Source organism: Stegostoma tigrinum, chromosome 36, assembly GCF_030684315.1.
Source record: "Stegostoma tigrinum isolate sSteTig4 chromosome 36, sSteTig4.hap1, whole genome shotgun sequence".
Lineage (NCBI taxonomy): Eukaryota > Metazoa > Chordata > Chondrichthyes > Orectolobiformes > Stegostomatidae > Stegostoma > Stegostoma tigrinum.
This window is the reverse complement of record NC_081389.1, coordinates 9,893,715-9,910,971: the sequence shown is the minus strand read 5'-3', so window position 1 is coordinate 9,910,971 and position 17,257 is coordinate 9,893,715. Positions and strand designations below refer to the sequence as shown.

At 46.0% G+C, this 17,257-nt stretch overlaps 1 protein-coding gene across 1 annotated transcript in view; it reads right to left on the bottom strand.

Annotated features, from left to right (window-relative positions):
* Positions 1-14,363: 14,363 nt before the first annotated feature.
* The window catches only part of LOC125446833 (ras-related protein Rab-8B), a 63,628-nt gene continuing 60,734 nt past the window's right edge, over positions 14,364-17,257 (bottom strand). Inside the window, exon 8 of the mRNA XM_048520721.2 lies at positions 14,364-17,222. Coding sequence (XP_048376678.1) covers positions 17,127-17,222 — 96 coding nt within the window. The 3' untranslated portion in view covers positions 14,364-17,126. The remainder of the gene's footprint in view (positions 17,223-17,257) is intronic.

The following is a 17,257-nucleotide window of genomic DNA, read 5'->3' as shown; positions in this document are numbered from 1 at the left end:
GTTAGTAGGTAGCTGGGGGTGCGGCTTGGGGTGGGAGGAAGGGATGGGTGAGAGGAAGAACCGGTTAGGGAGGCAGAGACAGGTTGGACTGGTTTTGGGATGCAGTGGGTGGGGGGGAAGAGCTGGGCTGGTTGTGTGGTGCAGTGGGGGGAGGGGATGAACTGGGCTGGTTTAGGGATGCAGTGGGGGAAGGGGAGATTTTGAAACTGGTGAAGTCCACATTGATACCATATGGCTGCAGGGTTCCCAGGCGGAATATGAGTTGCTGTTCCTGCAACCTTCGGGTGGCATCATTGTGGCAGTGCAGGAGGCCCATGATGGACATGTCATCAAGAGAATGGGAGGGGGAGTGGAAATGGTTTGCGACTGGGAGGTGCAGTTGTTTGTTGCGAACTGAGCGGAGGTGTTCTGCAAAGCGGTCCCCAAGCCTCCGCTTGGTTTCCCCAATGTAGAGGAAGCCGCACCGGGTACAGTGGATGCAGTATACCACATTGGCAGATGTGCAGGTGAACCTCTGCTTAATGTGGAATGTCATCTTGGGGCCTGGGATGGGGGTGAGGGAGGAGGTGTGGGGACAAGTGTAGCATTTCCTGCGGTTGCAGGGGAAGGTGCCGGGTGTGGTGGGGTTGGAGGGCAGTGTGGAGCGAACAAGGGAGTCACGGAGAGAGTGGTCTCTCCGGAAAGCAGACAGGGGAGGGGATGGAAAAATGTCTTGGGTGGTGGGGTCGGATTGTAAATGGCGGAAGTGTCGGAGGATAATGCGTTGTATCCGGAGGTTGGTAGGGTGGTGTGTGAGAACGAGGGGGATCCTCTTGGGGCGGTTGTGGCGGGGGCGGGGTGTGAGGGATGTGTCGCGGGAGATGCGGGAGACGCGGTCAAGGGCGTTCTCAATCACCGTGGGGGGAAAGTTGCGGTCCTTAAAGAACTTGGACATCTGGGATGTGCGGGAGTGGAATGTCTTATCGTGGGAGCAGATGCGGCGGAGGCGGAGGAATTGGGAATAGGGGATGGAATTTTTGCAGGAGGGTGGGTGGGAGGAGGTGTATTCTAGGTAGCTGTGGGAGTCGGTGGGCTTGAAATGGACATCAGTTACAAGCTGGTTGCCTGAGATGGAGACTGAGAGGTCCAGGAAGGTGAGGGATGTGCTGGAGATGGCCCAGGTGAACTGAAGGTTGGGGTGGAAGGTGTTGGTGAAGTGGATGAACTGTTCGAGCTCCTCTGGGGAGCAAGAGGCGGCGCCGATACAGTCATCAATGTACCGGAGGAAGAGGTGGGGTTTGGGGCCTGTGTAGGTGCGGAAGATGGACTGTTCCACGTAACCTACAAAGAGGCAGGCATAGCTGGGGCCCATGCGGGTGCCCATGGCCACCCCCTTAGTCTGTAGGAAGTGGGAGGAGTCAAAAGAGAAGTTGTTGAGTGTGAGGACGAGTTCCGCTAGGCGGATGAGAGTGTCGGTGGAGGGGGCCTGGTCGGGCCTGCGGGACAGGAAGAAGCGGAGATTTCAAAGTTTCTTTACCTGAAATCAATATTCTTTTTTTAAACTTTGCACCGTTGTGAAGCTGTTCTTGGGTCAGAACTAATTTATAACTTTAACCAAAGACATGTTCAACTCAACAGCCGATAAAAAATGTGGTTTATAGCATACTGCTTCTGCTACATCCTGAATAGATCACAATTCACAGTACACAAGTGCAGATGTGCTGCTGTCCAAAAGCAAACACAAGAGAAAAAAAACACACACACAATCAAAAAGGCCACAAAGATTATGGTATATTAAGATGAGAAGATGGTAAAGTATCTGACCGAATGGAGGAATAATTTATTATTGTTTATATTCTACAATGAACTTCACAGTAAAATACAGTGAAAAGTTTCAACTTGCCACAATCTGTTGCCACATCATTTGAATACTTCAAGATAAAGTTGGAAAAAGTCCATCTGAGTTTCCACCCTGAGCCAACCGATCAACAAAGTCCCACACCAGACCCACTAACTCTGGGGTCATCGATCTTCAGGCACCGTCTCTTCATAGCTGGGCCCACCTCGCAGACAGACCACCAATGTCAGGCCACGTGCTGGATCCACACTCGCCCCGCAACCAGGAGGCCCCTGGCTCCATCGCCATCATCGCCTACCACAACCAGGAGCTGCTATTGCTGCCTGCAGCATGGGCTCCAGGCACACCACAACCACGACCCCCGGGCTCCTCCAACAGACCCCCTCTGGCCGCTACTCTCTGCGCTCTCACTCAGATGAAACATCCACGAAGCAGAGATGCAGATCCTCCAGCTTACATTGGCCGCGAAACACAAAGACAGAAACGAAAGCACCAGCACAAGGTGGAGAAATAAAATGATGGGCCACTTGAGGCTCAAAGTCATGACAGTGGGCCCCAAAAAGTGATCAAGCTGTATTTGGTTTGCTCCAGTGTACAGTAGGTCCCGTTTGCAAACATACAGTTAGGAACAAAAACTGATCAACCCCTCCAGCTTGCTTCACTTTTCAATAAGATCAAAGCTGATCGGTTTGTGGTTGAATTCCACGTAACTACCTACTACTGATAGGCAGCAGAATCGAAGGCCAAGTGAATATTTTAAAGGTGGAGGTGGATAAAGATTGGTGATCCCACCTTCCCCATATTCTCAGGCAAATTCACAAATTCTCACAACCCTTGCAAAAATATTTTTGAGGTTCATGTCCAAAGTTCCCTGAAAGCTGCCACCCAGGTAGATTGAGTTGTTGAGAAGATGTTTGGTGTGTTAGCTTTCATTAATAGAGGGATTGAGTTCAAGAGCTGTGAAGTTGTACTCCAGCTGTACAAAAGCCTGGTTTGGCCACATCTAGAGCATTGTGTCCAGTTCTGGTCACCTCATTCCAGGAAAGGAGTGGAAGCGTTGGAAAAGATGCAGAGGAGATTTACCAGGGTGTTGCCTGGAATGGAGTGAAGGTCTCACAAGGAAAGGTTGAGAGAGTCACAGCTCTTCTCTTTAGAATGACAAAGGATGAGACATGGCTTGATAGAGGTGTACAAAATGTTCAGAGGTATAGGTAGAGTGGACAGTCAGAGATTTTTTCCTAGGGTGGAGGTAGCTATTATGAGGGGCCACATTTCAAAGTGAGTGGAGGTAGATATAGGGGAGACATCAGAGGTGGGTTCTTTACTCAGAGCGGTCGGGGCATGGAATGCATTGCCGGAGAGTTGGCCTCATTAGGGGCATTTAAGTGGCTATTAGATAGACATATGGATGGTAGGATAAGGTAGCAGTGGAGGTCAGATAGACCTTGGGTTTAGGGTAAAAGATTGGCATAACATAGTGGGCCGAAGGGCCTGCACTGTGCTATATTGTTCTATGTTCTATTTCTGATCTCTCACCTAACCTTAACTTTTAAACAGCATCTTCCCTACTTGTGGACTCAGCCACCATAGGGCACTTTTTTAAAAAAAATCAATCATTCACAGGATGGGGAGATCTCTGGTTAGGCCAGCATTTATTGCCCAAGGGGCAGTCAAGAGTCAGCTACATTGCCATGGATCTGGAGTTACGTGTAGGCCAGACCAGGAAAGGATGGCAGTTTCCTTCCCTAAAGAGCATTAGTGAACCAGATGGGCTTTTCCTGACAATTGATCCATGGTCATCATTGGGCCCTTAATTCCACCTTTTATTCTGAAAAGAAACATTGAATGGAAGTTCTATCCTCTGCCACAGTAGGATTTGAACCCAGGTGTCCAGAATGTTCCCTGGGTCTCTGGATTAACAGGCAGCGATAAGACTATTCAGCTACTACCTCCCCTCATTCTTTCCACATTCACCTTGTCAAAGTCATTCAAGATCTTCTATATTTTAATTAAATCAGCCCTCAATCTTCTAAATCCCAGTGGAAATAAGTTCAGTCTGATCAACATTTACTCATATTATGCTAATTCACCAGTGTAGTAAGCTAAATGTTCTGAGAAAGGGCCATCGGACTCGAAACATTAGCTGATTTTCTCTTCACAGATGCTGCCAGACCTGCTGGGCTTTTCTGTTCTTGTTGTTGCAGATGTTCACGCTGTCAGCAGCAAATAAAGTAAATTGCTTTGGAAGAAACACGTATGTTTTATGTGGAAGGTATGCTTAGGAGAGTCAGAGACCGAAGAGTTACAGCACAGGCAGCTGTTGGTCAACCTGCCAAGTCGGCCAGTGCCAGCTCCCTGCCTTCTCTCTGGGGTACTCTTTTCCTTTCTATTTTCATTTCTGCCTCTTGCTTATGCTTTCTGACAGCAGCATACTATTTACTAGTGCACTGCAAACTGGACTGTGGTCTTAAGATGCTGCTTGGCCTGCTGTGTGCATCCAGCTCCACACCTCCTTGTCTCGGATTCTCCAGCATCTGCAGCTCCCATTATCTCTGTATTGTGGTCTGTTCATTTGAGGCTACCAGATGTGGAGCTGCAGAGGGGACATGCTAGAAAGAGCAATAAATCACAAGGAACAACTTTTAAGAACCTTTCCTTTCAAGTAACAATAATGCAATAACCTCTTGAATTCCTTCATTGAATTCAGCCCCCACCACCTTCTGAGAGACTACATTCCAGATCTTACTGTATCGAAAAGGTTCTTGTGTCTCCATTGCTTCTGCTGTCAATTAACTTTAATCTATGTCGTCTGGTTCTCAATCCATCCAACAATGGGAAACATTTCTCACTAATTCCTCTGCCCAGGCTCCTCACAATTTTAAGCACCTCACCGAAATCTCCTCTTAAACGTCACTTCTCTAAGAAAAACCCTCAACTTTGCCAAACTGTCCAAGTAACTGAGGTTTCTCAGCTCTTGAACCATTCATGTGAATCTTCTCAGCTTTCTCCTCTTTGCTAAAGTGTAGTCTCCAGAACTGGATGCAGTACTCCAGTTGAGGCCCAGTGGTTTATCTAAATGTAACACAAGCTCTTGCTTTTGCACTTTATATCCCTATTAATAACGTCAATAATACTGCACATTTTATTAGCTGCTTTCTCAATCTGTTGACGGTCCAGGCAGATTTCTACCCAGCCCTCACTGCTTCTGCACCCGATTTTTCTTCATACAGTCACTATATTCTTAAAATATACCATTTCACATTTCTCTACATTAAATTACATATGCCACTTGTATGCCTATTGTCTGTCTTTTTGAAGATTTAGACTACCCTTCTCACAGCTCACAATGCTTCCAACTTCTGTATCATTTGCAAGTTTTGACACGGTGCCCTATACACGTTCAGGTCACTAACATTGATCAGGATGAAAAGTGACGTTAACCTCTGAGGAACTCCACTACAAACATTCCCAGACTGAAAGACAGCCATTTCACAATTCTATTTTCAATCACTCAGACAATACAAACTTAAAGACAGATACCAACAGATTCAAGAACAGCTCCTTCCCTGCTGGCATTAGACTTCTGAATGGCCCTCTCAAATTTTAAATTTAATGTTGATCTCACTTTTTGTGCACATTCTCTGCAGCCATAACATTGTATTCCTTGCTGTTCTATTAACCTAATGCACTCCGAATGGTATGATCTTCCTGGACTGGACGCAAAACACAACTTTTCACTGTTCCGAGGTGACAGTAATAGATCAAATCAAATTCACATAAAAACACAGGCCATTCAGCCCCTTAAGTCTGATCCACCATTCAATACGATCAAAGCTGATCATCTGACTCAGTCTCCAGTTCCTGTTTTTCTCCCACACCCTTTGACCCCTTTAGCCCAAGTGCTATATCCAACTCCTCCTTGAAATCATACGTTTTAGGCTCGACAGCTTTCTATGGTAGTGAATTCCACAGGCTCTCTGGGTGAAGAGATTTCTCCTGCTCTGTCCTAAATAACTCAGTCAAATGACCCTTGGTTTACAACTCCCTGCTATCTGAACATCATTCCCTCATCTACCACCACCCCTCCCCAATCTTCTAAACTTCAGCAAATACAACCCTAACTGATTCAACCTCTCCTCATGTGTCAGTCCCATCACCCCAGGAATCAGCTTTGTAAATCTTCACTGCACTCCCTCCATCTTTCCTTAGATAAGGAGACCAAAACTGCACATTATATTCAGGTGTGGTCTCACCAAGGCCCTGTATAATTGCAGCAAGACATCTTTGCTCCTGTATTCGCATCCTCTTAGTATATCAACTCTTCATTTGCCTCCTTCATCTACATGCTTATCTTCAGCAGCTAGCGTAATAGGACACCCACATTTTGCTGTATATTCCCTTCTCTCAATTCAAATAATCCAAACCAAAGTGGATAATGTCTCATTTGCATCCTCCTCGCAGCTTACCCTCCCACCTGGTGTGTAACCCATTAATATGTACTGAGTGTGGTATGGTCCTGGCACTGGTCGCCATGGGACTCCACTCATCACTAGTTGCCACTTAGAAAAAGACTAATTTATTCCCATTTTGTTTCCTCACTGCCAACAGATTTCTATCCATCTCAATACACTACTCTAATCCTATCCACTTTAATCTTATTCACTAATCTTTTATGTGGGACAGTCACAAAAGTCGTCTGAAAGTCCACATAAACCAGTCGCTGGCTCCCCTCATCAACTTTACGAGTTGCATTCTCAAATAATTCTAGTAGATTTGTCAAGCATGGTCTCCACTTTTAAATCCATGCTGACTCTGTCCAGTCCTGCTATGATGCCTAGCAACGTTAGTACTGTCTCCGCTATTCTCTGAGCTGCAACATTGTTCACAGATATTTTGTACAGTGCTTTTTCCAAATCTACCAACTGTTTCTTTCACCAATTCAAAGCCTGTAAAATGCGCAATCTGCCCATAACAAATATATACAGGTTGTCCTTAATTCATCTAAGTGACTAGTGACAGCGTGTTGTTGTTGCTAGAGTCCTCCTGAAAGATAAACTGACTGGCCTGGGGTTTCTGTGCTTACCTTACATTCCGTGTTGAACAGTGTACAAACATGGGGTGCCACGGTGACTCAGTGGATGGCACTGCTGTCTCTCAGCACCAGGAACCCAGCTCCAAACTAGCCCCAGCAACTGTCTGCATGAAGTTTGAATGTTCTCCCTGAGGAAACCCATGCAAACGTGGGGAAACTGGATCTACATGGGTTTCCTCAGGATGCAATGGCTTCTTTCTACATTCCGAACATATGCAGGTTCGGTGGATTAGCCAAGGGAAAGGAAGGAATAGGGGTGGGTCTGGGTGGAATGTTCTTCAAGTTTAGACTCGAGGGGCTAAATGGCCTACATCCACACTATTCTAAGATCTGTAATTCTCCAGCCCTTTGGCACCACCCAGCTTCCCAACTTAAGGAAAACTGGAGAATTACAGCCAATGCCTCTTCAATTTCCATCTTCATTTGCCTCCATATCCTTGGATGCACTCCATCAGGACCTAATGCCTTTTATCAATGTTTGGATACAGCCAGCTCTACATAAACTTTAAAGCTTCCAACAAGATGGCAGCAGGATAAGTTGCTCCATTCAGAGTGCCACATTGCTCACCCATTCCCTTTCCTTTCTTTTTCTCCTCCTCTTCTCTCTGTAATGATTCTATCTCACCACCCCCACCTCCCTACCCTATTTTAACCACCCACCTACAAGTCAGTTCACGACCTGGAACCTCGTGACGGAAGCTGATACAGCAGGACATGACCCGCGCTAACAGTGAATCAAGTGGGGGCCGTTGAGAGGGCAACAGGGGGCAAGCATGGGGCTAGTAAGGGGGCAGTGGGCGGTGAGGTGGCAGCTGTTGGCAATGAGAAAGTACCATTGTTTTGTCTAGTGATCAGAGCGGTGCCTGCAGCATTGTGGAGATAGGGCTTGGGACTCTGAGATATGGACTTATTACTTGCTTACCTTTTGGCTGTTGAAACTTTTTAATTCTGGTTTTTGTAACCAAGTGGGCACCAGCGAATGGCGACGGTGTACTTTTCACTACTTGTATTCCTAAACTTAGTACATGACAAGTTAGTAAATCTGAACCTAAACCTTTCATGTCGTTAAATTGTCGCCTCTTCATCGTGAACAATGCAGCATCTTCCTTGGTAACAACAGATACAAACTATTCACTTAAATGCCTCAACCATATGTACTGACTCTCATTCATAAAACTGCTTCCTGATCCTGTATCAGTACTAGTGCTTTCACACCTTCACACAGCATTAAAGGGCAAATGTTATAATTGCTTGTGTGTGAACTGAAAGGTGCTGACAGAGGTGATCAGGATGACTGAGGAATGGTCCAGGAGATCAGAAAGGAACTCCATTCAGAATACTTAAAGCAGATGGGATGAGAGAAGACACTTTTTGGTGTTGGCATCATGTTTGGGATAGATAAAATGACAGAAAATGTTCTACTGAATATAAAGACTAGTGGGATGGAAGTTGAGGACAAGGAAAACTCCCTTATGCGTTGGGAGAGGGGGGTTCTGGAAGGACAGTCTGAATACCAAATCTCCTGACCTCTCCCTGGATTCTGACCTCGTACAGACTGTTGTTGACCTCATCTTCTCTCCATAAACCTTTAAAACATTCTTATGTCCCCTTCCCATAATCCACATGCAGAATCGTTCTGGTGGACCCCTAGTTTAATCTTGTTCCTGCCCCACTGCACTGATGTCTTCTTGCTTAGAATATTCTTTTTCCTGCTCTTGTCCAACTCTCCCCATGTCCAGATCAGAAGTCACATCACACCAGGTCATAGTACAAGAGGTCTATTGGCATTACAATCTTTCAGAGTACTGCCCTTCCGAAAGCTTGTAATGTCAAATAAGCCTGTTGGACTATAATCTGTTGCCATGTGATTTCTGACCTAGACAAGTCAACACTGGCACCTCCACATCATAGCTACGTCCGTGCTCTTCTGCTCATCTGTAACTTGCAAAAGTTTCTAATTCCCTGGTCTTCTCCTTATCATGGATATCTAAGTGTCACAATGAACCCACTGTAAACCTAATAACATGGGTGCTCTACTTCTTCCTTGAAGATTCAAACAAAGGTCATCCACCAGTACTCTCCACCCATTTGAACTTGTTGCCTCATTTCTCCTTTAACTTATTGTATTTCCTCCTGAACGGTGTTGCTGTGAGTACAGCACGGATCCTAAGTATGCCCGTCCTTTTGTAGGATGTATTGAACATTCCTTGTTTCAGTTTGACTTATGCTCCCCTCAACTCTCTTTTCAGTACAGTTCAAAGAGAAGCAGTGGCCTCGTGGTATTTTTGCTGGACTTTAATCCAGAGACACAAGTAACATTCAGGGGAGATAGTAGGAACTGCAGATGCTGGAGAATCTGAGATAACAAGGTGTGGAGCTGGATGAACACAGCAGGCCAAGCAGCAAGAAGGCTGATGATGTTCCCCGAAACTTCAGCCTTCCTGCTCCTCTGCTGCTGCTTGGCCTGCTGTGTTCATCCAGCACTACAGCTCGATATCTAACATTCTGGGGAGTTGGGTTCAAATCCCACCAGGGCAGATGGTGGAATTCGAATTCAATTTTAAAAAAAACTGGAATTAAGAGTCAAGTGTCAAGAAAAACCCATCTGGATCACTAATGTCCTTTAGGGAAGGAAGGCCATCCTTACCTGGTCAGGCCTACATATAACTCCAGATCCACAGCAACATAACTGACTCAACGAACCTCTGGGAAATTAGGGATGGGTAAAAATGCTGGCCTTAACAGTGACGCCCCTCATCTCATGAATTAAAAAAATTGAGGCTTTATCAGTGCTGTGGCTTGCTCTTGCCCCAGATTGACAAACATCAGAGGATGGCCTGCTGGCTCAGTGATTAGGAGCAGCCATGCTAAATTGACCATCGTGTCCAGGAATGTGCGGTCAGCCATGGGAAATGCAGGTGGGGGGTGGAGTCTGGGTGGAATGCTCTTCAGAGGGTCAGCACGGACTCAATGGGCTGAATGGCCTGCTTTCACAACATATGAATTCTATGATCGCCTTTGTGAAACTGACAAAGAAGAATGTTGGAAGCAGATTAAATCGCCAACTTTTTCTCTCCTTAATGTCTCCATTCCTATCAATGCATTGTCAAATAATATTCATTACAGGCCAACTGACTCCCACATCTACACTGACAGTGGAATGGGATATTTACAAGGATGTGAGGAAGTGTAGTCAGACTTCACAGGTGCATTTGTGCTAATGCATGCAAACGTTTACTTTTAGCCTCAACACAGGACTTCATCTAACCCACAACCTCCAAGTCACATCATGATGATGATTCTTTACTGTACCTGTTACATTTCCTGCATTCTTGTTCTCATTCCGCTGGCTCCTGTGTACAATAGATCAGTTGCCATCATTTCTGTTACATCAAGCATGATACCACCAAACATCTCCCACACCCCTCCCTTTTATCATACTGAACATCTCATTTTTACTTTATTCTTTGATGTAATGTGGCATTGCTAGTAAGGCAAAGATGTGTTGTCCATCCCTAATTGCCCCGGAGCTCATTTCATTTGGTAGTTGAGAGTCAACCACATCGCTGTGGGTGTGGAGTCACAAGTAGGCAAGAACAGATATGAACAGACATTTCCTTCCCAAAAAAGTCATTAGTGAAAACCAGAGGGGCTATTACAACAAATCGATAACAATCTCATGGTCACCATTACAGAGACAAGCTTCATATTCCAGATTTTCTTTTTCTTTTACACACAACTGAATATTATTTTCTTCACAATCACCCAAATCATCCATGGCGGGTTTTTTTTGCCACTATTAACTACTGCCAGTTAATCATCCATGTTTCCCAACTGATGGTCTTTACATGTAAGTCAATTATTAAAGGCAATGCTGAACACCAACGATAAGGGAGGAGGGAGAAAGGGAGGGGTGTAATCAAAGTGGAGTTGGAAAGGGAGATAAAGTAGATAAAGCACTCTTATGCCCTGTGATGCCTACCCTCTCTCTCTAAAGACATTGAGAGTATTGGTGGGGGAGAGAGATAATGGGAACTGCAGATGCTGGAGAATCCAAGATAAAGTCTGTAGCTGGATGAACACAGCAGGCCAAGCAGCATCTCAGGAGCACAAAAGCTGACGTTTTGGGCCTAGACCCTTCATCAGAGAGAGCGATGGGGAGACGGTTCTGAATTAAATAGGGAGAGAGGGGGAGGCGGACCAAAGATGGATAGAGGAGAAGATAGGTGGAGAGGAGAGTATAGGTGGGGAGGGGATAGGTCAGTCTGGGGAGGATGGACAGGTCAAGGTGGGATGAGGTTGGTAGTTGGGAAATGGAGGTATGGCTTGAGGTGGGAGGAGGGGATAGGTGAGAGGAAGAACAGGTTAGGGAGGCGGGGACAAACTGGGCTGGTTCATCTGCTTGATATGGAAAGTCATCTTGGGCACTTCCTGCGGTTGCAGGGGATGGTGCCGGGAGTGGTGGGGTTGGAGGGGATTGTGGAGCGGACAAGGGAGTCACGGAGAGAGTGGTCTCTCCAAAAGGCAGACAAGGGTGGGGATGAAAAAATGTCCTGGGTGGTGGGGTCAGATGTGGGTGGCACAAGTGTTGGAGGATGATGCGTTGTTTCCGGAGGTTGGTGGGGTGGTATGTGAGGACGAGGGCGATTCTCTTAGGGTGGTTATTGTGGGGGTGGGGTGTGAGGGATGTGTTGCGGGAAATGCAGGAGACACGGTCAAGTGCGTTCTCAACCACTGCCCGGGGGGGGGCGTTGCGGCCCTTGAAGAACGAGGACATCTAGGTTGTGCGGGAGTGGAATGCCTCATCCTGGCAGCAGATGCAGCGAGGCAAAGGAGTTGGGAATAGGGGATGGAATTTTTGCAGGGGGGTGGGTGGGACGAGGTGTATTCTAGGTAGCTGTGGGAGTCGGTGGGCTTGAAATGGACATCAGTTTCTAGCTGGTTGCCTGATATGGAGACTGAGAGGTCCAGGAAGGTGAAGGATGTGCTGGAGATGGCCCAGGTGAACTTGAGGTTGGGGTGGAAGGTGTTGGTGAAGTGGATTAACTGTTTGAGCTCCTCTTGGTAGCAAGAGGCGGCGCTGATACAGTCATCAATGTAACAGAGGAAGACGTGGGGTTTGGAGCCAGTGTGGGTGCGGAAGAGGGACTGTTCCAAGTAACCTGCAGAGGCAGACATAGCTGGGGACCATGCGGATACCCATGGGCACAACCTTTGTAGGAAGTGGGAGGAATCGAAAGAGGAGTTGTTGAGGGTGAGGACGAGTTCGGCTAGACGGATGAGGGTGTCGGTGGAGGGGGACTGGTCGGGTCTGCAGGACAGGAAAAAGCAGAGGGCCTTAAGGCCATCTGCATGAGAAATGCAGGTGAATAGGAACTGGACGTCCATGGTGAAAATGAGGTGTTGGGGGCCAGGGAATTGGAAATTCTGGAGGAGGTGGAGGGCGTGGGTGATGTCACGGACATAGGTACGGAGTTCCTGGACTAAGTGGGAGAAAATGGAGTCCAGATAGGTGGAGATGAGTTCAGTGGGGTAGGAGCAAGGGGCAGACTTTAGGTCGGCCAGGGCAGGCGGGTTTGTGGATTTTGGGAAGGAAATAGAAATGGGCCATGCAGGGTTGGGGAACAGAGGTTGGAGGCTGTGGGTGGGAGGTCCCCTGAGGTGATAAGGTCATGGATGGTGTTGGAGATGGTGGTTTGGTCTTGGGGGTGGGGTCATGATCAAGGGGGCAGGCGGTAGGTGGGGGTGTCAGAGAGTTGGCGTTGGGCCCCAGCAATGTAGAGGTCAGTGCGCCATACAACTGCGCCTCCCTTGTCAGCGGGTTTGATGGTGAGGTGGGGGTTGGAGTGGAGGGAACAGAGGGCTGCCTGTTCTGAGGGGGAGAGGTTGGAGTGGGTGAGAGGTTGAGGCGGTTAGTCTCGACGGCAGATGGAGATGAAGAGGTTGAGGGAAGGTAGGAGGCCTGGGGGTGGTGTCCAGGAGGAGGACTTGTGTGGAAGGCGGGTGAAGGGACCCCACCAGCCAGGACATTTTTCCATCCCCACCTTTGTCTGCCTTCCGGAGACACCACTCTCTCCATGACTCCCTTGTCCACTCCACACTCCCCTCCAACCCCACCACACCCGGCACCTTCCCCTGCAACTGCAGGAAATGCTACACTTGCCCCCACACCTCCTCCCCAAGATGACTTTCCATATTAAGCAGATGTTCACCTGCACACCTGCCAATGTAGTATACTGTATCCACTGTACCCGGTGTGGCTTCCCCTACATTGGGGAAACCAAGCAGAGGCTTGGGGACTGCTTTGCAGAACACCTCCGCTCGGTTCGCAATAAACTACACCTCCCAGTGGCGAACCATTTTAACTTCCCCTCCCATTCCATCGACAACATGTCCATCATGAGCCTCCTGCAGTGCCGGAATGATGCCACCCGAAGGTTGCAGGAACAGCAACTCATATTCCGCCTGGGAACCCTGCAGCCATATGGTATCAATGCGGACTTCACAAGCTTCAAAATCTCCCCTTCCCCCACTGCATCCCAAAACCAGCCCAGCTCATCCCCTTCCCCCCACTGCATCACAAAACCAGCCCAATTCGTCCCCGCCTCCCTAACCTGTTCTTCCTCTCACCTATCCCCTCCTCCCATCTCAAGCCGCACCTCCATTTCCCACCTACCAACCTCATCCCGCCTCCTTGACCTGTCCGTGCTCCCCGGACTGACCTATCCCCTCCCTACCTATACTCTCCTCTCCACCTATCTTCTCTTCTCTCCATCTTCGGTCCGCCTCCCCCTCTCCCTATTTATTCCAGAACCCTCTCCGATGAAGGGTCTCGGCCCAAAACGTCAGTTTTTGTGCTCCTGAGATGCTGCTTGGCCTGCTGTGTTCATCCAACTGCAGACTTTGTTATCTCATAGTATTGGTAGACTTGGTGTGTCCCCTCTCCAAGGACACCTCGGAACAAGTATAACCATGGATTCATGGATAACCATATATTCCAGATTTTATCAATGTATTTAAACCCTGCCAGCTGGGATCTACACTTGACTCCAGCAGAATACGACAACCCTAACAGAGGATAGCAATGCGTAATACTCCAGTAAACCTCACTGCAGATGACATACACACAGTGCACTTGCTAGTACATGGAATACAGTCTCAGTACATGGTGGACGCCTTCCATCTTGTATTAAACATCTCTTCAGGTGCTTTTCCACTTGGCTTTTTTTCCCCTGAAGTTTTCGTTCAACCTTTCCTGAAAGTCATAGACAATCAATAATTTTTGACCCACAATGAGTGCAACAATATGGCTAATGTGTGCTGACAGGCAAATTTAAGAAATAAGGCAATGTGAACCATGAGAATTTACTGAAGCCATTGTTTCTGATGCAACATTCAAAATATAACATTACTGTAAAGTGAAGACCACTGTGCTCATTTTGCCATTTAATCTTTATTTCAGACTCATTATAAAAAAAAGTCCACACAGAATAATAAAACCCATCAAGTTTACCTACAGAACATCAGTACACGTGAATTAATCCAATTCAAATGTTAAAACACTTGTCATAGGAACCCATCCCATTCATTTAGCTGCAAGATCTTTCAATACTGGCAGGGACTTGCGAATATGCTTACAGATGCTTAGAGTTTAAAAAATATTTAAAAAATTCAAAAGATGCTTCTTTGTAAAGAAGGAAAGGAGAAAGGGAGTGTATGCAATTTAACATATGTAATACAATGGACTAAAATAACGATGGTCCCTGTTAAGTGTCTTCATCAATCTAGTAGTAAGGCCATAGAAAAACGCTATTGTTATTTCTGTCTAGAAGTGAAGTGGACAGGTTTTATGCAACATGATATCAGCATGGACACAAACTTATGAGTTGAGTTACAGTAAACTCACTTATGCCACACTGCATTCCACAGGACCTAGATTAAAAATAAACACTGAAGTATTTTATTAAGAATTAATAAAGTGCAGCCCTGGAAACAGTAATACTGCTGCATGTATGCATTTTTATCTATAGTCGAGTCTCTTGTAAACCATACACAATGATCATTTTATGAAATGAAGTTACTTCAGTAAAATCCACAGGAAATAGTCTTTCTTCACAATAATTAGTATCTGCACTGCAAGCCAACCCCCAGTTTTGCAGTCTTACTGTTACAGTGTTGTGAATTAAGTTCACAATAAGAAAGCATTTATTACCAATGCAAATCGTTTCTTTTAGAAACTTCACTCTTGCCATGCGGAAAGTGAACTTCCTACGGCTTTCCGCGATGTATTTACAATCTAGCGTAGCTACATTTAAGAAAATAGCAAACATTTTATACATCAGAGCATATACTCCAGCGTACTGCTGGGTCAAGAAGCACATCTGATTTAGTTGTCACAGGCTGGAGAAAGTTGTACTCGGAGTTGGGCATATACAAGTGTACACATTCTTAAAGCAAGGCAATTACGAGTAAATAGTCACGGACAAGTCAAACGAAGTTACAACTTCTAAGACACCTGAGATGCAACTGAAAGTTGACATGTGCTCTTGACTATAGCCAGTTTGTTTATGTAAAAAAAAATTAAATAAAGGAATTAGTTCAACGTTCTTAAACACACTTTGAAACTATAAACAATCCAAAGCACGCTATTGAAGTTTGTCAGATGTAAAAAGCATGCCACAGATACTCTGCTACCATACAATGCATAAAAGCTATGGTTTCAAAGGAGTGATCACTCTAACGTTCCAGCAGTTAGTGCACACAGATCTTGGCATTGAGAGAGAAAGTCACTTTTTTCTGAGTATGTTGCAGTTTATTCACATCAGAAGGGAGCCAGAGGCAGTCTGTCTAATAGCAGGAGGCAGTTAATAGTAAAAGTGCAAAAAACAGAGGGGCTGTCAATGAAGTACATAGGGTATCAGTGGGTAAGTTGGGCTTTGAAAGTGCTGCAGAGGGATCTGGAGAAGCTGATTAAGAGAGGCAGAGACGGTGTTGTCATTTGAATGGAGTTCCAAAGAGGGAGTGGGACAGACAGTAAACAAATACAGTGCAGTAGAATCAGTGAAAATTTACATTCAGTCCACACTTGAAACCAATCGCACATTTCATTCAAATTTATTTGAATGGCTATGAAGGGATATTCCCCTCTGTTCTTAGTTACACGAGTTTTTCCATTGCTCTGCCTCTGAACTCATTGCTGTAATATCAACACCCTGTTGTATAAGACCGTAGTAGCCATTGTAAATGTGAGAGCCCTAAATAGCCAAAGAGCTGGTTAACCACAAGGAGCATCACACAAAACCCTAACCACCTTATCACACAAGTACTTCAGTCAAGGTGGGGATGGCGTGCCCAGGGAGAGACAGATAGAAGCCAGAATACAGACATTAAATCAAAAGGAGGCAGCTTGGCTGATATCCCCCATATTGGCTGAGGGGCCTATTGCAGCACTTTGGCTGATGGCTGGGAGCTGTTAATTGATTCTAGGACGTTTGGCATAACCAATCACAAAAGGAAAGTTTCACTGAAAAGTATCGAGTCAACAGTCAACAAACTTCAGGGCACTTGACAAAACATGAAAAAAACTGACTAGAGAAATTCCACCAGTCCAGGACCACATGTGCCGTTACATACAATATTAATTTTCTGCTAACATTTATCAAGTCACGCCAAACTGTTGCTCAAAATGAAAAAAAAAGGTGGTATACAAGTTTTTAATTTTTGGTAAGGGACACAGCTACAGATAATTAAAAGTGGGAAGAGAGATCAAAAGTGGAAATATTTTTGGTTCTAAAGAATCAGAACAGAATATCGCTAATTCGTTCAAATTTTTTGGGAGCAGGATAGTTTTTGGCGTAGATAATTTACGGATGGTTCTAGACACCGACAACAGATTTTGAGACAGGCAGTTCAGGTTAAAGTCTACACAAATAATTCTCATCTCCAATTCTGCAATTACCGTTTTCATCATTGCAATGAAAAGTGTGTGTTTTTTTTTGGGGGGGGTGGTGAGGGAGTGGGGCGGTCGAAGAGAGACACTCGAGTGCGTACCTGTACAGCCCACTCAGCAAGACCAACAGGTCGTCTGCAAAACAGCGAGCTCTTGGCAGCAGAAGGTGGAATTTATTTCAGAGGTTGATCAACACTGTGCTTTCAGAGAAGCAAAAAAGGTTGCTGCAGTCTGTCATAGTAAGTCCATCAAAGCAATGTACATCGGAAGAAGCTGCTTTTCTTTGACTGATTCTTTGCGGTGATTTTAACTTGGCCACTGCTTCCTGGGGGACTGTTTTCATTCTAGGAAACGAGAAATGCATAGGTATTATCACGTT